Here is a 26,767-nt window from a genome sequence, read left to right as displayed (position 1 = left end):
CTACTGGCATTGCCAGGCTTTGTAGAGTACAGGAAGGGATCTACCAGGTGAGTGTGGATGAGATGGTCATCTGACTGCAGCTTTGGAAGACTTTCCAACAATCTTGCTTAGAGCCTTCATTTCCTCCTTATCTTTTGGAGGTACCATGTATTATGAATTCTTGAACTTTTTTTGGATTCTGCTGTGAGAATTGGCTTACTTCTTGATTTATGTCTAACTTTCCCCCTATTCCCTTCACCTCTATTCCTTAGTCCTTAGATATTAACTTTCTCTATTCTATAAACCCAGTCACCATTTCTCCCAGTGTTTCTAATTGTAAAATATTACTGAACTTGTCAGCCATCCTCTTATTTTTTTTTGTCCTGGTGTACTTTTCCCTTTTTTATTACCTTACTGTCATTTTAGCAGGTTTCTAGAATGAGTAGAGATAAATATGTTTATTTTTAACTGGAAGCATTCTGATGCTTTTTAAAAAAAATTCTTTATTCCTCACCTACTTGCATCTGAAAATTCTAATTTTTTATTTTTTAAAAATTTCATTTATGGGCTGGGATTGTGGCTCAGTGGTAGATCCCTCATCTAGTGTGTTCGAGGCCCTGGATTCGATCCTCAGCACCACATAAAAATAAAATAAAGATATTATGTCCAACTACAACTAAAATATATTTTTTAAAAATTTATTTATTATTCTATTTTTGATTATTGACTTATATTCTCTCTGAATCAACTTATTTTAAGTTGACTTTGGCAGTTTGCCTGATAAGATTTCAGAGGCAAAAATCAAACAGAAGATATTAATGTCTCATGATCTCTAATTAACTTTATAGCTTTATTTCAGAACATTTGGTTTTCATGGAATATTTCCCTTAGTCATGAGGCACTCTAAACTGCTCTGAGTAGGATTTATACTTATACATACATACATTTTATATTACATATATTAATGATCAAGGCTCCAGTGTGAACATTAATGGAAAGATGCTTTAATTTCTCCAATTTGTGGTTAAGTAGGATTTACTTTCAACTGGACTAATAACTAGATGATAGTCCCACCTCATAATTTTAACTATCATCTAGAGTGATTTTAAAATAATTTCAGAAAATTGTTATTAGAGTACATAATATCTCTCATTGTAATTTTTACAGTATTTTGCATTGTTGCTTTTTAGCCATTTTCATTTTGTCAACTCTTATTATAATTTATTATACTGCAGTATTAATTAATACTGTGTTTTACATATGTAGTATGTACTAATTACATATTTGTATGTAGTAATTCAGGTAATTTGGTGGTACTTGAGGTCTAAATGCCTTAATCACATTTTTCTTTATAGTAAAGCCATTTGCAAATGAAGAAGAATATAAGAAAACTGAAGAAATAGTCCGAATATTTCAAAATGGAGTTGGAGAAAAATTGCATCAGAAATTACTTGAAAGGGCAAAAGGAAAGAGAAATTGGGTATTTATTTTAGTATATTTATAATGAATAATGATGATCTTTAAAGAAGGAAATTTAAAAATGGGTATAACTTTTGTTTTAAAATTATTGTTGTATAATCCTTGCAGTCATTGTTATCAGTATGATTATCCAAAGGAATGAATAAATCGTTTAACTGGAGAGTTTTGAGTGTTATGAGTGGTCCCCTATCTTATGTGAGAACTTGTTAAAGATGCAGATCTTCTGGAAACAGTGATTCTGATTCAGTATATGTGGAAAGGGGCTCAGAAATCCTTATTTGAGCAACTATTCCATGCCGTTCTGAAATCCTTATTTGAGCAACTATTCCATGCCGTTCTGATAACAGGCAATCTATAGGCCATACTTGAGAAAAAACATTTTGTCCAGGTAACTATAGCCTGAAAATTTCCTGAAAAGGACTAAAATAGACATGTTACATAAGTGGCATAGAAATATTTAAACACTTCATGGGAGAAAAGGAGAAGAGAATAGTCATGAATATTTTTTATTTCAGTAAGATATATTGAGGGAAAAGTTTCTATTGAGGGCCTCAATAATTTTCCACAAGGAATCTTTGACTTCTTTCACTTATCTACTTCACTTCTTTAATATATGAAATAAAGGATGAGTTTGTCAATTTTGAGCCTTGGGTTTTTTTTAATTAAAGTGAGATGAAGGTAAAGAAGTTGTTTTGCCAGTTCCTTTTTTTTTTTTGTAGGTCTTTTTCTGAAGTACTAATTATAGTTTATAACATCAGTTTCTTTAAAAAGAAATGATAATTTAATAAGATCTGCTTATGCATGAAATTCAATTGCATATTATGAGAGAAGGACACACAGAATTGTCTATGACAAATCTAAATTAGTTTTAAGCCTACTGAAAAGTGGGGTGTTTTTTTTTTTTTTTTTTTTGGATACTGGGGATTGAACTCAAGAGGTACTCATCACTGGGCCACATCCCCAGCCCTGTTTTGTATCTTATTTAGAGACAAGGTCTCAGTTGCTTAGCGCCTCACTGTTGCTGAAGCTGGCTTTGAACTGGTGATCCCCTTGTCTCAGCCTTTGGAGTCACTGGGATTACCCCCGGCCTGAAAGTGTTTTTTAAATTTATGACTTAATATCTATTTTTGTTTAGAAATGGAAAATTTAAATGTCCCAATAACTGTTATCATTTGATGAGGATTTAGTAATATTCATTATACCTCAGGTACTCTGAGGAAACAACTAAGTGCCTGGTTCGATACTGTGATTTCAACATGATAGTCCCTCTGAAGGTGCCTTTTCTATGCTTTCTTGTTTCATGTTTTTGATAGTGTGTTTAAACAAATAGTATTTTGGATCTTATAAGTCCAAAAAAAATGATCATAGTAGCATTTTTCAATATCTATGGTGATTTCAACAACAACAACAAAAATATGTTTTAAAGTGGTATAAAATAGAATAAATAAAGAACAATGTAGCTTTTTCTTTCTTTTCTTTTTTGTGTGTGGGGGGTGTCCTCGATTCCACATTTGAGTGCTATGAAAAACATTAGGCTGATAATTTTAATTTCTTTTAGCTTGAAGAATGGTGGCTGAATGTTGTTTACCTGGATGTTCGTATACCATCACAGCTAAATGTCAACTTTGTCGGTCCTTCTGCCCATTTTGAACACTATTGGCCTCCAAAGGAAGGCACTCAGTTAGAAAGAGGAAGTATAATCCTTTGGCATAACTTGAACTACTGGCAGCTAATAAGAAAGTAAGGATACTTATATGAATTTAGTAACAAATGTACCTCAAACATCAATTGGCAAAATGTTGAAAATTTTTATTTGGGGAATAATGAATACTACAGTTGTGATGGTTTGATTTATAAGTTTAATAATGGCTTCTTGATCAAAATACTTTTTTTTTAAATAGAGAAAAACTGCCTGTTCATAAAGTTGGAAATACTCCGCTAGATATGAATCAATTTCGAATGCTATTTTCTACCTGCAAAGTTCCAGGAATTACTAGAGATTCAATTATAAACTATTTTAGGACTGGTAAGTAAAAATACAGGTACTTTTTTTCTTTTTTTGTAACAGCATCGGGATATTGGTAATTTTGTTGTGATTTCTACTGTGACACTGGAACCCACAGTTTTGAAAAGTGTTTCTTATTGGTCTTTGACAAATTAAAGGCTTTCCATGAACCTTGTCTTTGATTTGTTCTGATTAGTTTGAATGTAATATAAGGGAATTAATTTTCTAAACTGTCGTGCATGATTGAATATAAACCTGATACTTTTGTTGCATCATTTGAGAATTTAAAATATTTAATTGAAGAACAAAGTTATGAATGAGTATTAAGGAAGTCCTTATTAAGGAAGGTTTCTGTATACCTCTTTTTGTACCCTCATACCTTATCTGAATTGTCTTGAATGTTTGCTTGTATGTGCCCATAATGTTCTAGTTTCCTTTGTGAATATACTCTTCCCTCCCCCGCCCCTTTAACTGTTACTTGGAATCATGCTTCTTGGAGGCACATAGGTTCAGATTGATTCATCAAAATTGTGTTTTTACTGTCATTTGATGGCAATTTCTTCTTGGTGTTCTAGCATATCTTCAAATGGAAAATTATTTTGTGGCAACTGCTGTCTTCTAGTTACTTAGGAATTTTTATGTTTTATTGCTTTAATGACTGTTTATAATCATAGTAGAGTATAATTATGAATGGACTTTTTTTTCATAAAGTTTTAAGAGTAAACTTTCACAGTTAGTTGCACTCATAATATGAAGATTTGAGTTTCCTTTTGTATAGAACTCACCTCCTCTTTGAAAACCTTTCTAGATATTTGAGATGCTTAATGTGCTCAAGCCTCCACACATTTACCTTGGATGTTGCAAGTAAAAGAATTAACAGGAAAGATTAGGAAAGTGGGTTTATTTATGGTACTTAGTTACATAGTGGAAAAGGTGAACAGATGAAAACTGATGTAAGAATAACAACTAGTAAAGAAAGAAAATATACATATCAGTTAAGAAATTGAGATCAGTGACCTGTTCTTGAATTTGGTCTTTGTTACTTAGTAGGCATGTCTTTAAATAAGGTAACTCTTTTGAGTTAATATGTGTCAAATGGGGATTCATTAGCTTAATATTGTGTCTCAATGCAGTGTTTTAAGCTATCATGATTGTTATATTCTTGGACTTATAGCTATATAAAGAGGTGAAGATAGGTAAAGCTAAGGTAATAAGTTAATGTGAAAATATGTCAGATAGTTAATGGTAAATAATGTACAGAAAATTCAAATAAAATGAATCACTGTGTAATTGTTTAGATTAGGTAGTCAAGGAAGGTTTCTCTGAGGATCTGAATGATGATGAATCAGCATGTTTTTTTCACTTTTTCTTTTGTTTTTAACTTTTTGTTAAAAATGCTATAGGTGGGAATAAACTTGGTGTGTTCTAAGGGTATTAAGGATAGAGCAGAGCAGGCAAGAGAGGGGCAGTTCATATAGTACTTTATAAACCAAGATAAGGTTTTGACTTTTATATTTGAAATGTAAATAGAAATTTTTTTTCTTTTGGTGAAACTGGGGATTTAAACCAATAGCATTCTATCACTGAGCTTCCCTTTTTATTTTAGTTTGAGACAGAGTTTCACTAAGTTTCCCAGGCTGGCTTCAAACTTGTGATCCTCCTTCCTCAGCCTCCCACTGTGGTATGTGCCACAGTACGTAGTTATTAATGGATTTTGAGAAAGAGAGTGATATCAGATTTATGTTACTAAAAGATTATTCTACCTGCTATTTGAAGAATGGAATTTTATGAGACAAGTACAATAGCAGAGACACCAGTTAGAAAGTTGTTATAGTAGTTCATTTGAGCCATAATAAGGACGTGTACTGGGTGGTTGTAAGAAGGTGGTGAAAAGGTATCCACTTCTGGATATGTTTTGGATTTGGGACTAACAGAATTAGCTAAAGATTGGTAATAAGTGAAGAATAGAAATCAGAGATGACTTTAAGGTATTTTGCTTATAGCCAGGTATGGTGACATGTGCTTGTCTTTCTAGTTACCAAGGAAACTGAGGTAGGAAGATTGCATGAGCCTAGGATTTCAAGGCTAGTCTAGGTGACTTAGCAGGATCCTCTCTTATTAGCACCCTTCACCAGCTGAGCTAACTGGGCCATGACAAGAGACCCTCATTTAAAAAAAAAAAAAAAAGCCTTGAATAACTACTGAGGTGAATGTTCAGATAGACTCATCAAATTTGTAGGTTGTGTGTATATTCATAAGGTGGTAAAAATTGAAAGGACAAATTTTAGGGAGGAAAATCAAGAGGTCCCTTAGACTATGTTGAATTTAAGATGGCTTTTAAACATGTAAGTGGAAATGTAAATCGGCAGTTGGAGGTACAGTTTGGAGTTCTGAGAATTCAAGACTGCAGATATGGATTTAGGAGCCATCATTAGCAGGCCTAGAATTTTTTTCTAAAATCATAAAAGTAGTTAAGATTACTTTTGAAACATACATAAATAAAGATGATCAAGGGAACTACTATTGATCTTTATCACAATAAAATATAATATTTGCTTGTCAGAGGAGCCAGCAAAGGAGACCAAGACAGGGAGGAAGAAAAAAAAAACATTGGTCTTCTAGAAGTCAGGAGGAGGAAGTGTTTTATCTAATGCTCCTGAGAGGTCAAATGAGGTGAAAATGTGACGACTGATCTATCAAGATGATGTGGACAGAGGCCACCCTTGACAAGAGCAGTTTTAGTGGAAGTTGGGGAAGGAAGCCCATCTGGAAGAGATGAAAATGAATTAATGAAGTGGTGACAACATTTGGAAATACTGCTTGCAAAAGCAAGTTTTGGTGTGCGGTGGGAGATTTAAAAAAAAAAGTTGAAAATATGGGTAATGTTATGGAAATGATATAGAGCCTCTAGGAGAAATACAACTCTGCTGGAATAAGACACGTTTCAGACTTCTCACCCTCTGACTTATATGATAATCAGTTTGTTTCATTTCAAGCCACTAAGTTAGTAGTAATTTGTTATAGCAGCCATAAAAAACTTATTCAAATATTTACTCATTTTCTATTCCCTCGCACATTTATATACTTTACCTTCCATAAAAAAAAATAAAATAGATGAACTGTTCTGACTCCTGAGGACATCTCTTCTATTTGTGTTCTGAATTCCACTTTTGCTTAGTCATTATCCTCTCTCTCTGCTGCATCATCAGTTTTTTCTTTATTGGATCATTTCAATCTGAATGTCTTTCATCTTAAAAGAAAAATAATTCGCCTCTTGTTTCCTTCAATTGTTACACCCCCGTCAAAACCAACATTCCCTCTTACCTAGAGTTCTTATCTGGACCACTTCAGTTATCTCATAACTGATCTGGTTGTATCATCTCTTTCCCTCTATTATCTGTTATTCTTCATGTAGCAGCTGAAGTAACCTTTTTAGAGTACTAGTTAGTATTAGTTAGATCCCATTATTACTGTCCTGATAATTGGCTGATAATTGTACTGACCTTGTTTTCCTTTAAGCAAACCCCCTTGCTTTTGTCCTAATACCTTTACTCTTGCTGTTTCTTCTGCCAGGTTCTCTCGTCCTGCAATTTCCAGGCTCACATTCTTTCTTTACTCAGTTCTCTGTTTAAATATTTCTTCTTAGGTTCATTCTGAGGTTCCACCCTTCTGTTCCAGCTCCATTTCCAACCATTTATTGGATCATTTGACATCAAATTTATTTTATTTTTTCTTTTCCAGTCCTAAATTTTGGAAAGGATATGATCAGTAGTTGCCAGCAATAAAAGTGGTGCTAATGTAAAAGGATCTGTAGGTTTTTTGAAGGGCCAGAGAAGAAGTGATTTGGGACATGCAATGGGGAGCAAATACATACTTCATCTTCCAGGTCTTGAGGAAATAGGATCTAAGGGGAAAAATAGTAGTTCTTTTCAGGAGATGATCCTTCCTTAGAATGAATAGATTTAACAAGTGATGTGTGTAATGCACTTAATACCAACCAGTAATTTTCCTTCCAGTGGCAGTATGTCTTCTCTTTCTTCTTTTTCCTTTCTTAGAAGAAGGGATGGGGCAGGGATCATATAGGAAGACCCTTAGTAAAGGAGGGAACACTTTAAAAATGGGGATAACTCAGGGTAGTCTGAAGTTTACAGTAGATAAAACATTTCTTGGGGAGTTAAGGTATACCACAGGAATCTTAGAATCAATTATCAGTGACTTAGGTTATCAGAGCCTTAAGTAAAACTACAGATTAGGCAAAATTCTTTCCCCTTGTCGCTCAGGCATCTAGTGCCCTTTTCTACTGAAAACCATTTTATTTATTTTTTATTTATTTATTTTTTGGTATTGGGGATTGAACCCAGGGGAGCTTTACCACAGAGATACATCCTAAGCCTCTTTTATTTTGAGACACTAAGTTGCTTAAGGCCTCACTACTTTGCTGAGGCTGGCCTTGAACTTGTGCTCCTTCTGCCTCAGCCTCCCGTGTGATTGAGATTACAGGTATGTATCACTGCACCTGGAACTGAAAACTATTTTACTGGGGAATCATTGCTAGACATCACTGCAACTAAATTATTTGATTAGCAATTAACATTAAAATAATTTTAAAGAGAAACATGTCTCTGTTTCCTTTCTTACCCTTACATTCCTGTCCCTGAACAAAATTAGAAAGCCCTATAATAGTTTGGGGTTTATGTGATTCTCAGAATGTACAAATACTTGAAACTTTCATGGATTTCTAGATGTCACATGGACAAGTTTCAAGAGTATATATTTATATCATAATAACTGAAATTCTATGAACTTACAGAGTTTTTTGATATTATTTTTTTGCCTGATACGTTAAAAAACAAAAATTGCACATATTAATGGACTACCATGCAATATATCAATAAATGTATATTTTGTATAATCAGATTAAATATATCTGTCTCCTGTAACATCTATCTTTTTTTATGGCAAAAGCATTCAAAATCCCTTTGACTTTTGCAGTACAGAGTACTCAATCATTATCTATAGTAGTTACCTACTGTGCAATGAATAGCACACCAGGATTTACCCTTATCTGACTGTAATTTAGTACTCATTGATGAACCTCCCCCTTCCCCTGCAAGTTGTTTTTATTCATGTGATGTATTTGACAAATATATAAGTGAATGATTATTTTCTTCTGTTGGATATAAACAGCATTTCTACTGTTTAACTTTGGGAGATTTGAGTCTTGTGTTTTCTGTTTCTTTTTTCCAGAAAGTGAAGGGCATTCCCCAAGTCACATTGCAGTGTTGTGTCGGGGCCGAATTTTTGTCTTTGATGTAACACATGAAGGATGTTTGATCACCCCACCAGAGCTTCTCAGGTTTTCACATGACTGTCTTGAATCTCATTAGATCTTAAGCTGTTATTTAGGTTAAAAAAATTAATGTTGAAACTTGTCTTTCTATGAGGTGACAGAAAGCTGAAAAGTAAGAATTTTATATGTGTATATATATTTTTAAAAAACTATTCTTTGTTTTTAATTTTAATTTTTAATTTTACTAGATGTACATGAATATGTTCCACTTGAGAAAAAAGAAAACATTGCAGATACTACCAATCCCATTCCCTGCCCCCAAATTACACTAGTTTTGCTCCCAAATAATACTAGTTTTTATGTTCTGTCCTTCCAGATCTGTTACAATAAATTTATATGCACATATCATTTTAAAAAAGAGAACATATATATTTTATATATAATATATATTTTTGTGTATATATATACATACACATAATTCATATATAGTAGGCATACATTTTTGGAATAAATTATAGAAAATTTTAAAATAAAGAATTATATAATGAAGACCCCCACACACACCCATCCCCTAACTTTAGTGTTACTTCTAGTTTTAACAGTTATAAAGTCATTTAGCGTTGTTTCAACTATCTGTGTTCTTCCCTTCACTCCCATGTGGATTATTTTGAAGAAAATATCAGATATAATATCCTTTAATTATAAATCTTTTAGTATATATTTCTAAAATATAAAGATTCTTGAATAGTTCACATCTAGTACCATTATCAAACCTGATGTTGTCTTGTAATAAGTTAACAATAATTCTTTAATATTATTAATATTTAATAGGCTATTCAAATTTCCTAGATGATTTTATAACTATTGAGTCATATCTATCTATATAATTTGAATTATTTTTTTACTAAATAATTAAGCTTATAAATAAATAAGCTTACAAAAGCACACACAAATGCATAGCTGAATTCTCAGGTAAGTGCCACCCAGGTCAAAAACAGAACATTTCCAGTGCTCCAGAAGCTCACTCTCATACGTCTTCCTAATCTCTGTGCTTACCCTCCTTCCTAAGTGGAATCATTTAGATTATTTACTACAGTAAAAATCCTCGTACAAGTCTTTGGTAGATGTGTGCATGCATTTCTGGAAAGCCCAGGAGAGGATTTGCTGAGTCCTAAATTATATACACATTCAACATCAATAGATTATGACAGTTTTTAAAATTCGTTGTACTAATTTCCACTAGTGTACTAGTGTCATAGGAGTTCTTCATACATTCTTGATAAGTTTGTTCAATACACAGAAGAGGATAATATACTTAAAATTGCTCTTTTATCCTATTAAAGGCATCATCTTAAAAAATTTTTAATTTTTTTAGTTATATATAACAGTAGAATGTATATTGATATACATACATGAAGTATAATTTATTCTAATTAGGATCCCATTCTTATAGTTGTACATGATGTGGAATTATACTGGTCATGCATTCATATATGAACATGTTGGATTCATTCTACTGTCTTTCCTACTACCATCCCTCCTCTCTTCCCTTCATTCCCCATTTTAATCCAAAGTACTTCTCTTCTTTCCTTCTCCCCACTTAATTGTGTGTTAGTTAGCATGTGCATATCAGAGAGAACATTTGGCCTTTGGTTTTGGGGGGTTGGCTTATTTCATTTAGCATGATAGTCTCCAGTTCCATTTATTTACTGGCCATAATTTCATTTCTCTTCCATTATGTGGGTGTATGTGTAGGTGTGTATTACATTTTCTTTATCCATCTGTTGAAGGGCATCTAGTTTGGTTCTATAGCTTTGCTATTATGAATTGAGCTGCTTAAAGCATCATTTTGATAAACAGTTATTAATTTAAATGTAGTCTGATTTATTAGTCTTTTACCATATTGATTATATTTTTTGTATTATTTTTAAAAAGTGTTCCCTAACCCAATACCGAGAAGACATTTCCTTATATTCTAGAATTTTGTTTTGCCTTTCATATATACTATACAGTTTGCCTGAATTGATTTTGTGCGTGGTACAAGGTAGAGGTAGTTGTACGTTTAAAAACGTGTTATTTTAGGTATTTTTCTTCAGTTTACTTCTTTTAGTTACTAATAAGGCAGTGGTATTTTTGTAGTGGTATAGGTACATCTACCTTATTCTCTTAACAGTTACATAGAATTCTGTCACATTGATAAACTAAAGTATATTTGATCATTTCTCTATTAGTGCTTATGGAAGTTGTTTCCATTTATTGCTGTAACAAATAATAATCATTTTCAAATGTGTCTTTGGAGAAAATATCTTATGGGTTGATATAAAAGTGAAATTTCTGGGTCATAAGATATATACACTTAAGTTCTTTTAACTTAAGTCCAATTATTATCCAAAGCAGCATTATTTTCCCTGCTGGTATTATATGAAGTTAACCATTTTTTCACATTATTGCTGTCATGATATTATTAAATTTAAAACATATCTGGTGAACTCACAAGTGAAAAATGGTTTTCATTGTTGGTTGAATTTGCATATCCCTTGTTATTAGGGGGTTAAGCATTTTTATATGTCTTTATAGGCCATTTGTATTTTCTCTTCTGTGAGTTGTGTTTATCTGTTTTCCTGTTGTCCTATTTTATTCTTACAGATTTGTAAAAGTCAATTATATAAACTGTATAGTATTCCTTTATTGATTACATGTGTAACAAATATTTTCTTCTCATTAACTGAAAAAATCTTTTTTGGAAATTATATATTGTTAATTTTAATGTAGGCAAATTATCTTTTTGGTCTTTTGTTATTATGATTTAGATAACATTTGAAGGTGAATGTGATTGGTCCAAATTTGGCATGTAACTATTAGATCAGACTTATTAATTGGATTACATGGAGCTACTTTTGCAGAAATTGAATATATGTAATTCATGGGCTCATTTTAACCCGTGACCAATTTTGCTTGGATAACAGAATTCAGATCACTATTTAAAATTAGAAGAATTCATATTAAAGTTTGGATTTCTGATTTCTCTTAAAAAAATAAAAATTCTAATAATACCAGCTGGCCCTGTGGCATGTATGGCAACTCTGGGCTGGACACTGGTAGTTTATAGTTGCCATTTCAGATTATGTTTTAATTCAGCTTCCTACCATCCTAGCACTCCCTACACTGAGACCAAATGTTACCTCCATTTATCATTTCACATACACAGGTTTGTTTTTGTTGTGTTTGTGCTTAATTTTAATAGAAGAGAAATATTCCTCTATTTCTATATCTCTAATGAAAGAGGAATAACAAGAACTCTGGCCTTATCATAGTGTTGGTAGATATACCTTCTTTTCTCATGTCTCTATTCTTCCTTTTACATTTCTCTCACTCTCAGTGGTACCAATATCTATCCGTTATCCAAGTCTGAGAACTCCCCAGTGAGTTTAACCCTCTTTATTGAGATATAATTCACACACCATACCATTTAAAGTGTAAGTCAGTATTTTTTAGTATTTTCATAGAATTGTGGTACCACAGTTAGTTTTAGAACATTTTTGTCACCCTCAGAAGTAATCCAGTACCCATAAGCTCTCCATTGCTTCCTAATCCTCCTCTATTATTTATTTTACATATCTCCCAAAACATGCCTACCCCACCAACCCTAGACAATCACCAGTCTACTTTCTGTTCTAAGAATTTGCTTATTTTGGACATTTCACATAAATGGGATCTTACAACATGTGATAAATGGAATCTTTAACATGATGTTTTGTGTTGCCTGTCTTCATTTAGCAAAATGCTTTCAAGGTTCATAGATGTTTTAGCCTGTATTAGTATTCTATTTCTTTCTATGGCTGAATTATGTTTTATTTTATGTATATATCACATTTTATTTAGTCATTCACTAGTTGATGGGCATTTGGGTTTTTCTACTTTTTGGCTTTTGTGAGTAATGTGAGCAAACATTGTATACAAATTTCTATGTGGATATATGGTTTCATTTCTCGAGTATATACCTGGGAGTTGAGTTGCTGGATTATATGGAAACTCTGTTTGAGAAGCTAGCAGACTGTTTTCCAAAGTGGCTATACTATTTTATGTTTTCATCAGCAGTGTAGGGGGATTCTGATTTTTCTACATCTTCACCTACATTTATTGTCTGCCTTTGATTATAGAAATCTTAGTAGGGGTGGTATAGGATTATATTGTGATTTATATTTGCATTTCCATAATGACAGTGATTTTAAACATTTTTTTCATGTGCTTTTTGGCCATTTATATATATATATATATATATATATATATATATATTCTTTGGAGAAAGTTTTAACAGATACTTTATTTTTAATTGTTTTTTAAATTATTGAGTTGTAATAGTTCTTTATATTCTAGATACTTACCCTTATCAGATGTATATTCTCTGCAAATATTTTTCTCCCATTCTGGGTTTTTCACCTTGTTGGTGAACTCCTTGAAACACAGATGTTTTAATTTCTACAAAGTCCAATTTTGTCTATTTTTTCTTTCATTGGTTATAATTACATTGCCATATCTAAGGAACCATTTCCTAATCCAAGAACATGAAAATTTATACCTATTGTTTTCTTCTAAGATTTTTGTTTTTAAGTTGTGAGAAGAGGGGGAGATAACTGTTGCATATATCTTTAGTTTAAAATGTTGGTAAAAATTGAGGTAGACATATCCAGCCAGTATTTGGAACTTCTTTAACAGAGAAAATGGGCTAAATTTAGAGACCTGATTGTCTCTTATGTAAAGGTGTTAGTTCAAGCTATTAAAGAAGTGGATGAAATTACATATGAAGGGAGACACAGGAAGGCTGGAAGGAGGACAGTAGTCAATGAAAAAAGACTGAGCGACTGGTCAATGAGGTAGGGGGACCACAGTAGAACAGTGCTATAAATATCAAGGCAGAAGGATAATTTAAAGATGCACTCTTGGGTGTGGAATATTTCATAATGAAGAAAATAAGACAGATAAGGCTGCTGGGGTTGTGTTAGTCAGATTTTCATTGCTGTAACCAAAATACTTGATAAGAACAACTTGGAGGGGAAAGTTTATTTTGCTCATGATTGGACAATTCCTTTATGCTAGGCCTAAAGTGAGGCAGAACATCATGGCAGAAGGGCAAGTTGCTCCATTCATGGCAGCCAGGAAGAGGAAAGAGAGACAGAAAGGGGCTGGGGCAGATATAGTCCTTAAGGCCACCCCTCCAGTGATCTACTTTCTACAGCCATACCCCACCTGCCTATAGTTTCACCACTTTCTAGTGAATCCATTCAAATTCAAGTGGATTAATCCACTCATGAGGTCAGAGCCTTCATGATCCAGGCATTTCATCTCTAAACATTGTTGCATTGCCTAACTCATGAGCTTTTGGGGAGCATTCCAGATCTAAACCATAACAAGGTTTCTATTGGTGGAGTTATTTGTGACACAAAAGAAGTTTCAAGATAAACACCACACTTGCATATAGTTTAATGGTAGAGCAAATACCTAGCAGGCATGAGACCCTGGGTTTCATCTCTAGACCCTCCTTCAAATGATAATTGCTGGAGGACAAAAGCAGATTACAATGAACTAAAGAGAGAGAGAGGGAAATGATGAAGGCAGAAACCTTGTGAGGAGACAGCAAATACAGAAGATTTTAAAAAAGACATATGATTCTGTAGTGGAGAAAATTTATGTAAATCTTGGTGCTTCAAAATACCAAAAATTGAATGTGTAGTGGAAAAATGGATTCATAGATAGCCAAGTTAAAAGAAAAGAGGGACAATCCTCATTTTGAGATCAGTACCTCTTAGTGATAGAGATTATAATGTGACCGTTTATTATCAAACCTAAAATGTCATTTTAGGTTTAATACATTGCTCCCTGATAAAGACCACCTTATAAAATGAATATGAAAATGAGCCTTTCAGGGAACAGGAAAAAGTTTTGTAGTCAAAATATTTTGATATGTTAAAGGAAGGGCAGCAACAAGTACCATATGGAGAAAAACAGTGAGATAGAGATTTATTACTTTAGTATTCAGGATTTGTGATAGTTACTATGCCCACCAGGCTTTATTTGTAACTAGAACAAAACCAGTTTGTGTGTGTGTGTGTGTGTGTGTGTGTTTTTCTAGGGATTGAACTCAGGGCCTCCTAAATTCTAGGAATTGCTCTACCACTGAGCTACGTTTCTGGCTCACAAAAATCAGTATTTAGCAAAGACAAATAAGTAGGAAGAGAGTCAGGGCAATTTGGCCCCATCATCAATGCAGATTGTTTGATGAAGAAATCCTCGTGTGCTTTAGAGGATACCATTAATGTACAAAAAGTGGGGAAATTTTGAGTAAGAAAATTATTTCTTCATCAGCAGTAAGTACAGATATAATGAACAAACAGGAAATTAGGCAAATTAAGAATTAGTTTTTTTCCAATTTTGAATGGTGCTTTTTGATCATTTATTAAGCTTACATTAACTGCTTTCTGAGGAATACTTGCAAACTTAAATTGAGGTAATTTTTTAGCATGTGCCATGAGAAAGTAAAGTTTTATGAATTTTTGATGGATGAAATTTTTCTCTTTATGAAAGAATCTATTTACCTGTTATATGTTTAAAGATTGATGAAACTCATCAGATTGGAAGCATAGAATGCTATAGGGAGAAAAATTTTATCCTCAGTTAATAGAGTCTTTAAAATATAATGGTTAGAAGTAACAAATGGCACATGTGAAAACACTTAAAATTTACTACATGGGACTTTTCTTAGTAAAACACAACTATGAATTAGATATACAGTAAGTCCTCTGGTTACACACACACACAGGCTTTAGTTAGTTAATATATGTACATGATATCTGTAAGACTGATTACCAGACTACAAGTTCTCCATTGTAAACAGGGACTTATTTGAGTCCTAGAAGTGTTTGCATATTTTCAAAGTATAAATTATTCCTTTTTTGAATCTTGTTTTTTTAATCTTCCATAAGACAACTGACATACATCTACAACAAGTGCCATAGTGAACCTGAAGGACCTGGAGTACCAGCACTAACTTGCGAGGAGCGAACCCGATGGGCCAAGGTAATTACAGTTTTGTTGTTGTTGTTTTGTAGGTAGAATCTCACTGTGCTGCCCAGGTTGTGACCTCAAACACATCCTGGGCTCAAATAGTCCTCCTGCTTCAGACTTCCAAGTAATTGAGAATATAGGAGTGCACCAACACACAGGAAGATTAATTTACCAAACTTTAACAAACTCTTCTTTCTGCATATATTGTATTAAATTATAACATTTAATCATTCTTTCCTTGCCCTTTAGTCACGAGAATATCTGATTGGCCTTGATCCAGAGAACTTGACTTTGTTAGAAAAAATTCAGAGCAGTTTATTTGTGTATTCTATAGATGATGACAGTCCACATGTCACACCAGAAGATTATCGTCAGGTAACTATCTTGTTCTGTTGTCTTTTCAAGTTTTCTTGGAAGACTCTTGAATATATTGAAAATGAGATGATTTGTTTTTCCTTTGTAGTGCTGGAGATGGGCTTTATGCATGCTAGGCAAGAGCTCTACTGCTGAGCAACATTTCCAGCCCTAGAAGATTATTTTTTCCTTTTTTGTATTTGGGCTCTTAGAATTTTTCTTAGATGAAATAGATGTGTATCAAATTGAAACTAATACAAAAATGGTGCTTCCTAAGTCTTTGCCACATTGTTTAGGTCTGTGTAGATTTATTATGTATCTTGTTTAAAGAAGTATGACTATTGCTTGCACATCACATCTCAGTGTTTCCCAACCTTTTCATTGATTACATAAGCAAAGTAATTGCATAGGACACTGGGATAAATTACTTTTTCTTCCCAAAGGTGACATAAGAACTTACCTGTAACCCACACCAGTGTGCCTTGACTGGTTGGGAAGGTCTGTCCTAAGAATTATATCACCCTTGTAAGTAATTTATCATATCATTTTGTTTTACTGAACACAGTGACTTCATTGAGTTTAAGGGTAAATAGGGCCTTTTTTGTTTGTTTGATTTTTCCTTATCCCTGAGGCAATGTTTTCATTTCTTGGGACATGAAAGGTAATACTTACATAAGTAGAAGTCTCATAATCTTTTGAAAACAAATTATTTCATAATGCAGTCATCAAAATTAAATGAAAGGGGAAACTAATCCAGGTTTTAAATCTTATAGCTAGTAAACAACTAGCTAACTATTCGTTAGCCACAATTTTGGGGGGGTAGGATGGGGAGGAGAAGCACCAAAATATGTCTTAAGGAAAAATATGTTTTAATGCAGTATTGTTCAAACTTAGATCACAATCTGTACTTACAAATATGATGAGATTGCAGCTTACTATGAGTATATACATGGGTGTGCATGTATACATAAATGTAATAGTAATTTCACAAAGTAGTAATTACTATTACTATGATGTACTCTGCTATTTCTATTTATTATATTCTATTTATCTTTGTAAAGAATGTTGATTGTGATACACTAAATTGATTTCATGACTTATGGTGGGCCAAAATCTAGTTTGAAAAACCAGTTTAGTGGGATATAAATTTTTAAAGTATTTTCTTCTTAACTCTTTTTAGTGGCTGAATTTTAAGACCTTATACTATTAAAGTTACAGAAGAATTATGTTTTTAATGGTATATTCTGTAAACATCCATGAATAATATACTTTCATTCTCTTTTCTGGTAGGATTTTCTTAACTTGAGATTTTGAGAAATAATTGAAGTCAGGGCCAGAATTATTATATCATGACTATAACTTCTGATTTTATTTAGTTTGATCTGAAGAGGAAAAGTGAGATGATATATGTGTATTTAATATGTAACTACTTACCAACCAATGTTTAAATCCTTTTAATTTGGAAAATTAAATTTATTTTAGATACTTTTGATTCTCCTTACTGGAAATCCAACCCTACGCTGGGGTGACAAATCCTATAACTTAATTTCATTTTCTAATGGAATATTTGGCTGTAATTGTGATGTAAGTATACTACTATAAGTCTTTTTTTTCTTTTAATCTTTTAGGTTAACATAATAGTAATAGACCACAAACACTTAGGCTGTGCTGCACTGTAATATAAGTAAATACTCTTTTTATTAAAAAGTTTTATCACATTATGGTGAACGATGTATATACGAACTCTTATAAGTTCAGTTATTTTCTTTTATAGTAGAATTAACATTTCAGTATTTTCTATGAAAAAATAAATTTGTATATGATTCTTTTTATATGTACCATTATCTGCTTGCTAAGAATCACAATCTGTTTTTAAAATGATACGGCATTCTGCATATTTTCTTTGCATAGAGAAATATATGTGGATATATTTCTAGATTTCAAGGTTTGCCTAGTAATTAAATATTTTCCTAAAATGTCACATGATCTTTGGAACAGTAGTTATTTATAATATGAATATTAAAATGTCTGGCAGTTGTTACCATTTTTGACCTTTATTAAAAATAATTCCAACTTTTCTTATTTGTCTTCTGTCTCTTCCCAGAGTCTTTATAAGCTGTCTTGTAACTTTTTAATAAGCATTCAGGAGGTCTATAAAGCAAGAAAATAAAAAAAGAAAAACCAAGGATTCGATAGTTTTATTAATTAATATTTATTCAGTTGTAGGTGATGGAAATCTAAATCTAACTGGCATTAGCTTCGGAATATATCTGTTGTTAGAGGAGTACACCTAAATATGGATAAGGCTGACTTCCTGGGTTCAGATGCTTTTATTAGCATTTCATTAGCAAATGTTCCTCATTTTTTGGCACTCTGTTTCCCTTCATTTTTAGGTCTACTGTTGGCAGGTTACAATTGTCATACCTTCAGTCTTCAATCTTCATAGCTTTCTTACCTTAGTGTTCCTCATGGAAATAGCCAGTTTCTTTTTTTCCAGTGGTTCCTCATGGAAATAGCCAGTTTCTTTTTTTCCAGTGGTTCCTCATGGAAATAGCCAGTTTCTTTTTTTCCAGTGGTTCCAGCAAAAGTACTGGAATAATTCTCATTGATTGTGATTGGCCTGTGAGGAAGATGGTTTTATCCCTGACAATCAAGTGCTTTCTTTAGAGTGGCCTAGGTCATATGTCTAACTTTGGGATCTAGTGAGTAGAATCAGTCTCAACTCATTATGGGTGTGGTGGTTTCTTAAAGAACAATGAAGTAGCTCTTATCTTAGAAGTCAGTGTGCTGTTTAATAAGCAAGTGCTAAAACTAGAGCTCATTGGAGAGACAGTGCAAGATTGTCCTGAATCATTTTGAAGATTTGTTTTCTTTACTCTTCTTTTGAATCCATTGTTGATAAACTATTTCTTATTAAATGCTTTGGTTTTCTTCTTTTCTGTTCCTTATATGGTTCTCCTTGACCTTCCTCAGTCTAATTTATGTCCTATTTCCTGCAAAGTATCCTATGTAAGGTGGTTAACTGCCTTTTGCCTTCTTCCCTCAATTTCTCTTGGATCTGTGTGCTACAAAGAGACTAATAATCCTTCAGTATTGCTGTTTCTTACTAGTTCCAGTAAAATAGTTAAAAATTGATGCTGTCATCTTAAATAAAACCATATATGTGATATGTGAAAATTCTTCATAAAACTGTAACGCACTGAGCAGTTGTAAGATGCGGATAGAAAATGGGTTCGTCAGTGACCTGCCAGTATTGTTATAAGTGCTTGCTGATGACAGATGAATTGCTTGTGCATCTTCTGCTGACCTCCCACAGAGCCTATCCTGATGTTGTGACTACTTCCTAGTTGGTAATAGTCAACTGTGCATATAGTTGTCCAGTGGGACATGATACAGAGTAGCAGAGCCATAGTGTTAGGGCGACATTGAAGATAGCTAATCACTTCCTCTGAAACTGGGTCCATATCTCAAGCCCTTTCTTCTTTCCCTTGAAGGCTGGCATTATCACTTTCAGTTCATGAATGATAAATGTTTATTGTAAAGGGAAAGTAGAAAGCACCATCTGATGTACTTGTCATTAATGGAATAAGGAGAAAATATGGGTGAAAGAAGTTGTTCTCCGAAATAAATGATGAGAAAATTCACTAGCTGCAATTCTTTTCCCTAAATGTAGCCATCAAACCTATAACAACCCTGCAACTTAGCCCATCTTTCCCACATTTCTTCAACTTGAAAATTATTTTTGCCATATCTCAGCTTTCTTGTAGAATGGCTGAGATACTGGCTACTATTCACCTAGCAGTCTTCTTTACCTAAAAAAGTTCATACCCATTCTAAATGCCCTGAGATAGCCTGCCATTCCAATCTGCTTTTCCACACTGCTCTTAACAATTCCAGAACATCTCAACATTGATATATTCCCCTGATTTCACTTTCACTAAAAATAGAAGTTAATTTTTCTGGATTGCATCATGTTTACTTTACACATACACACAAACACACATACACACACACATACACACACACACACACACACACACACACACACACACTTATCTGTGACCCCAGGAATCCCAACTAGGTGCTTCCATTTGTCTGTTTTTTTTTTTTTTGAATACAGCCATTACTATTCTGTAGGACATCTTTATCTTTATTATTAGAAATTGAGGATAGAAACCTTTGACTTTATTGTCTGTTAAAAGTAGAGGAAAAGTGAAAAGAAAATATAGAATAAAGCTTTAATTTGACATAAAGCATTCAAAATCTTGTGTGTTTTCATTTCAGCATGCTCCTTTTGATGCAATGGTTATGGTGAATGTTGCCCATTATGTTGATGAGAGAATTTTAGAGACAGAAGGAAGATGGAAGGTATGTTAGAACAAATCTTCCTTATTTTCCCCTAATAATTTCATAGATAAATATTTTTAACTCTTCCTCATTTTCAGGGGTCAGAAAAAGCACGGGATATCCCAATTCCAGAGGAACTCATTTTTACTGTGGATGAGAAAATATTAAATGACATCAGCCAAGCCAAAGTCCAGTATTTCAAAGAGGTAGAGTTTTCACTTTTCTCTTAAGTAGTAATGCTTTCTCTTTTAACTACCATATATAAAAATTTGGCTACCATCCAAGCATGTCAGCATAATTTTTTGTTGTTGTTATTGGGGATTGAACTCAAGGGCACTCAACCACTGAGCTACATCCCTAGCCCTATTTCGTGCGTATTTCATTTCGAGACAGGGTCTCACTGAGTTGCTTAGCACCTCACCATTGCTGAGGGTGGCTTTGAACTTACGATCCTCCTGCATCAGCCTCCCGAACCACTGGGATTACTGGCATGACCACTGCACCCAGAAGAATAAAACATTTTAAAATTATAGCTTTGACAGGCATAGTGGCAGATGTCTGTTATCACTGCTATGTGGGAGGTGGAGGCAGGAGGATTGCAAGTTCAAGGCCAGCCTTGGGAACTTATGAGACCCTGTCTCAAAATAAAATAAAAAGCTCTGGGAATGTACATAAGTGGTAGAATGCCCTTGAGTTCAATCCCTAATAACAAAAAGAAAAAGGAAATTATAGCTTTAATGCCTTTAATTCCTTATATCTGTTGATTACTGTAATGCAAATGGTAATTTGGTTTTCTTTTGGGTATTCTCTTTAGAAGATTTCTCACTGTTTATATTTAATTGTTTTGTTAGGCATCTAATCTGCAGATTGCAGCATATGCTTTTACATCTTTTGGCAAAAAGCTAACCAAGAAGAATGGGCTTCACCCAGATACATTTATTCAGCTTGCTCTTCAACTGGCCTATTACCGGCTTTATGGACGGTAGGCACCATTCATTTTCCATTTTTGGAATCTTGAAGTCCAAGGGTATGTATTTTCCAACAATTCCATCCTAACTCCCTAGTAGTTTTTTCTTGCTTCCCACCCCCCTTGACAGCACTGTATCCTGTTTTGTGTTTCCATCAATAGTCCATTAGAGACTGTGACAGTTTCACAGGTTTTCCTATCATCACAATATCCACTTGATAATTTTGAAGTGTTTGCTTTCTACTAGTGTTTGGTATTCAGATATTTTGATTTTTCTGCAGTCTCTCTCTCTCTCTCTCTCTCTCTCTCTCTCTCTCTCTCTCTCTTTTTTTGGTATGGGTTTCCACATTGCTAAAAATGGCAGAATTTCATTTTTTTATGGCTGAATAATATCCTATTATGTATATGTACCACATTTTCTTTATTCATTTATGTGTTGATGATACCTAGGTTGATAGTGTGAATAGTGCTCAAATAAACATGGAGGTATAGCCATCTCTTTAACATACTTATTTCATTTCCTTTGGATAAATACCCTTTAGTGAGATTGCTGGATCATATGGTTAGTTCTGTTAGGTTTTTGAGGAACCTGAATAGTTTTTTCCATAGTGACTGTGTTAATATACATTTTTATCAACTGTGTAGGAATTTTACCCTTTTCTGCATCCTCACCAACCTTATTTTTTGTCTTTTTGATAATAGCCATTGTAACTGGGGTAAGATGACATCTCATTGAGGTTTTGATTTGCATTTCTCTGACAATTACAGATGCTGAATTTTTTAAACATAATTATTGGTCATTTGTATATCTTCTTTTACCCTTACCACACAAGGTTAATGGCTACAATAGTAATGCATCTAGAGGCTTTACATCAATAATTGTTTTCTGGAGGGAAAAATCATTCCCAATTAAGATTTGACAATGTCTGGAGACATTAATGGTTGTCACAACTTTGGAAGAAGGTGCTCCTTGCATCTAAAGGGTATAGACCAGGGACACTGATTAAGTATCTTAACAATGTAAGGGAAGTCTTCCCCATAACAAAAAATTATTCATTTCAAAATATCTCCAGTTCCAAGGTTGAGAAAACTTGCTCTACATAATGTTATTTTCCTTTAAATAAGAATTTCTTCACCTTCTCATGGGCAGTTAAAGTAGGGTGCCTTATCTTAGTTCATTCAGAGATTGTATTGATTCTAGGCTGGATTTTAGTGTCTTTTAGTATGATCTGTTTCTATTTGCCCTTTTTCCTATGGTCAGCTCCTGGGGTCTTTACTTGGGCCACTCTGCTAGAACAAGCCTTAAGATCTTAATTTTTTATTTCTTAGAGCTATGAGATTGATGATTGCTTCTGTGTCTCTATGCAGCCACTTTCTCCTTGGTCTCTCTACCATTCAGCCTACTGCTTTTACTATTCAGCAAATGCATCCAGGGCAGAGAAGCTCAGATTGTCAGATTCCCATCTCTGGATTTCCATCTTTGAGATCTTGGTCTTGCTATGTTGCCCCAGCTCCTTTGTTATCCTAAACTCTAGGGTTGTTTCACAGCTTGGTGATATTATTGAAAGCTCATGTCTTTGCTTCTTACCAATAATTTTCTGTTCAGTTTCTCAGCCTTTTTGCTTATGTGTCTTATGAAGCGTCACATTTCTTAAGGTGGAGGAAGTGGCATTAAATAAGTTGCCTCACTTAAAAAATTTGCTCCTCTTTCCAGATCTGGGCTTCTATTCACAATCTAGCTTCCTTAACAAATCTGCAAATCCTTCAAACAGATTTTTTTTTTTAATTTTTAAATCCAGTTTTTCTTGTTTTTCCCAGCAGTAGGACTGACTTGCTGCAAGCTAGCCCATCATAGCCAGCATTAGAAATTTCACACATTGAAATTTCAGATTTTTGTTCAGATCAAATCCCACATAAGTTTCACACATTGCATTTGATATCTCTTAAGTCTTTTTTTAGCCTTAAGAATCCCTTCTCCCACATTTTTCTTATTGCATTTTGTTTGATGAAGAAACTGGGTCATTTCTACAGAAGGGTTTTCTGAATTTTCCTGATTTTAATTCCCTGGTATTCTTTAACATATTATTGGTTTCCTTTATTTCTGTAAACTGATAATTAGAACTAAAAATTTAGGAATAATAATCAGCTCTTATTTTTTATGACAGTAAACAAAATGTTTAATGCTGTTTGTTTCATCGTGTAAAGATTGAGAGTAGTTGTCAAACAGCATTCATTATAGATTTTCCTCTTTGAATTTTTGTTTTCTTGTTTTTTGTTTTATTTTGTTTTGTTTTCTGAGATATTTTGTTTTTGTTTAAGGTAGGGTCTCACCATGATACATTGACTGGTCTCAAACTCCTGAACCCAGGTGATCCTCCTGTCTCAGCTCCCTGAGTGCTAGGGTTAGGCATGCCTGTCTGGCTTCTTCCCTAAATACTTTAAGTAGCCATTAATGGTCATTGGCCATTAGAGACTATACAGTGGTTACTCTCTTTTATTATTCATTTTTAATTTTTTTATTCTCTATTTTTTTAAGACAGGGTCTTGCTATGTTGCCCAGGGTGGTCTTAAATTTCTGGGCTCAAGTGACCCTCCTATTTTAGCCTCCTGATTAGCTGGAACTATAGGCACAAGCCACCATGCCTGGCTATTTATAATGGTTTTTATTTTTATTTTTGTTTGAAAGAATGTTATTTTAATGCTGTTTAAATTTTTAATTTATGTTTTCTTTTTCATACTTTGAAAGGATCCTTTTTCAACTCAGATAAACACTGAAGAGACTCAATAACTCCTAGTTAGTAGAACTCTCCTAGTGCCCACACTCCAACCTATAAATTTGAATAGCAGCAAAGTGGTTGCAATTTAAAATACTAAAATTGTGTATCATTTTTTAGTCAAGGAAAACAGTTATCACTCTGGGAAACTTCTTAATGCTTCTACTTAATTCTAGTTATTCATGTTATATACAAAGGAACCAAAGGTCAAGTACTCATATTATTTACTTTTTTGTAACAAATTGCCCTAAAACTGAGTTAAACACAAGTATTCATTATATCACATTTTCTGCAGGTCAGTAATCTAGGTACAGTTGAGCAGGTGCTTCTTGTGAGTGTCAGCCAGGGCTTTGTTTTCATCTGTAGGCGCTCCTCAGGGAGGATCTGCAATCCAACTTCACATATAAGGTAATTTCAGGACTCAGTTCTTTTCTAGCTGTTGTCCAAAGGACCTCCTTCAGTCTTTTGCTACCTGGCCTCTCTATAGGGTAGTTCCCAGAATGGCAACTTCCTTTCCCAAAGCAAGGAGGTAAAAGAGCTAGAGAGCTCTCTTTCTAACCTGATTTCAGAAGGGACATCCTATCACTTGCTATGTTCTCTCCACTAGAAGCAAGGCATTAAATCCAGCCCATACTCAAAGTAAGGGGTTATACACTGTAGGAGGCATGAATCACTGGGGGCCATAGTGAAAGCTGCATACCACAGATTTGAGTGTATATAACCTGACAACAGCCAAGCCTTTGAAACAGCCCTTGGTACCAGAGTACTTTCTTAGTCCCATTTGAAAAATAGCTTCCTTGTTATTGAAAGTTTCAACACTAGTCTGAATTATAGGGCTTAGTCTTAACAAAGCCAATTTTATTAGCTAACTGTATTTGTAATGAGTACTTGTGATAAGAATTTTCTTTCTTACGATACACTTAAAAAAATTTTTTTGTAGGCCTGGTTGCTGTTATGAAACAGCTATGACAAGATATTTCTATCATGGCCGTACAGAGACTATGCGATCATGTACAGTAGAGGCAATCAGGTGGTGCCAGTCCATGCAGGATCCTTCTACTAGTGTGAGTATTGGAAAAGAAAACAAATCATTGGATTTGTTTAATTGTTCTAAAGAAACCTTGGCTCTTGAATAACTAATTTCTTTGCTCTAGTTCTCCTAGATCGTTTAAATACTTTTAAGACTTTTACAATTTTTTTTTTGAAGTTTTTGAAGTATTTGGCCATTTGCCAGTGAAGGGTGTGTTTGGGAAGACAAACAGAATACCTGGAAACAAGCCTATTTGTTTCATTTTCTATACTTTGAGTGTATGAATACTACTGATCCACATTTAGAACACCACTAGTAAAGTGCAGAAGGTCTTCCAAAGTATTTTTAAAAGGAAGAATTTCTTCCTGTGGTTGATGTTTTTGATATCACTAGGACAAGTGGCATATGAGGAAGATGTAGATTATGTACCATTATGTTCCCATGGTACATAATGGACAGGTGTTTATGTTTTGTTTCATACTTTTTTTTGTTTAAATATTTAGACAACAGCATATTTCTTTCCTACTAAAATGTTGGTATTTGTTTCTTTAGTTTTCATAGATGTGAATGTGTTATTTTTACAGAATTGCATCATTGTCATTTTTTAGTTATATTTGTTTCGGAATCTCAGTTGATTCTATATTCATGTTTGCTAATATAACTTCAGGGCTGCCTAAAAGTTCTATTTTCCTATTCCAGGGGGGAAAAAAATTAAGATGCAGGGAATACAGGAAAGAAAAGGCAATAGAGGAACTAAGGAAAGACATGAATGCATGTGTCACAGTCATCCTAGGATCTTTTCTCTCCCAAAGGATCCAGATCCTAATTATGATGAGCTTAGGGTTTGTTTGTTTTTGTTGTTGTTTTTGAAGTTGGATTTTCTGCAGTTTTTTATTGAACTTGATTTCTTGATTTGTATTGAAACTTGATTTTCTTGATTTTTACCATAGCTTCTTGAGCGTCAGGAAAAGATGTTACAGGCTTTTGCAAAGCATAATAAAATGATGAAAGAGTGTTCAGCTGGAAAAGGTACTTATTTTGGAATTATTCTGACTTAAAAAAAATGAGTTTAAAACTTTTTTTAACTACTTTTTTGGGGTTTCATTGCAGGATTTGACCGTCACCTTTTAGGTCTTTTACTCATAGCAAAAGAGGAGGGTCTCCCTGTTCCAGAGCTCTTCACAGACCCACTTTTCTCCAGAAGGTAATATTATATGATGTTTTATAATTGAGGCAATTGGTTTATTTTTTAAAAGTTCTTAAGAAACAATATAAACACCTATAGGCTAGTAAAACATCCTTTCTTTGTGCCACACAGTGGAGGAGGTGGAAATTTTGTTCTCTCAACAAGTCTGGTTGGTTATTTACGAATCCAGGGAGTAATGGTTCCCATGATACATAATGGATATGGATTTTTCTACCATATCAGAGATGACAGGTGAGGCAGCTTTCTTTTATTCTTATTGGGTAGAATAAGAAA

General features: G+C 33.7%; 1 protein-coding gene across 4 annotated transcripts in view; it reads left to right on the top strand.

Annotated features, from left to right (window-relative positions):
- The window catches only part of Crot (carnitine O-octanoyltransferase), a 47,420-nt gene that overhangs the window by 17,070 nt on the left and 3,583 nt on the right, over positions 1–26,767 (top strand). For all 4 annotated transcript variants that reach the window (XM_078040499.1, XM_013365054.4, XM_005340014.5 and 1 more), the window contains exons 3-16: positions 1,335–1,459; positions 3,017–3,198; positions 3,360–3,484; positions 8,711–8,819; positions 15,734–15,827; positions 16,065–16,190; positions 17,652–17,753; positions 20,454–20,537; positions 20,615–20,722; positions 21,368–21,498; positions 25,198–25,321; positions 26,238–26,316; positions 26,398–26,491; positions 26,606–26,725. In XM_078040499.1, the coding sequence (XP_077896625.1) occupies positions 1,335–1,459; positions 3,017–3,198; positions 3,360–3,484; positions 8,711–8,819; positions 15,734–15,827; positions 16,065–16,190; positions 17,652–17,753; positions 20,454–20,537; positions 20,615–20,722; positions 21,368–21,498; positions 25,198–25,321; positions 26,238–26,316; positions 26,398–26,491; positions 26,606–26,725 (1,603 nt within the window). The remainder of the gene's footprint in view (positions 1–1,334; positions 1,460–3,016; positions 3,199–3,359; positions 3,485–8,710; positions 8,820–15,733; positions 15,828–16,064; positions 16,191–17,651; positions 17,754–20,453; positions 20,538–20,614; positions 20,723–21,367; positions 21,499–25,197; positions 25,322–26,237; positions 26,317–26,397; positions 26,492–26,605; positions 26,726–26,767) is intronic.

This window comes from Ictidomys tridecemlineatus, chromosome 2 (assembly GCF_052094955.1).
Source record: "Ictidomys tridecemlineatus isolate mIctTri1 chromosome 2, mIctTri1.hap1, whole genome shotgun sequence".
Classification (NCBI taxonomy): domain Eukaryota; kingdom Metazoa; phylum Chordata; class Mammalia; order Rodentia; family Sciuridae; genus Ictidomys; species Ictidomys tridecemlineatus.
This window is presented reverse-complemented; position numbering and strand designations above follow the sequence as displayed.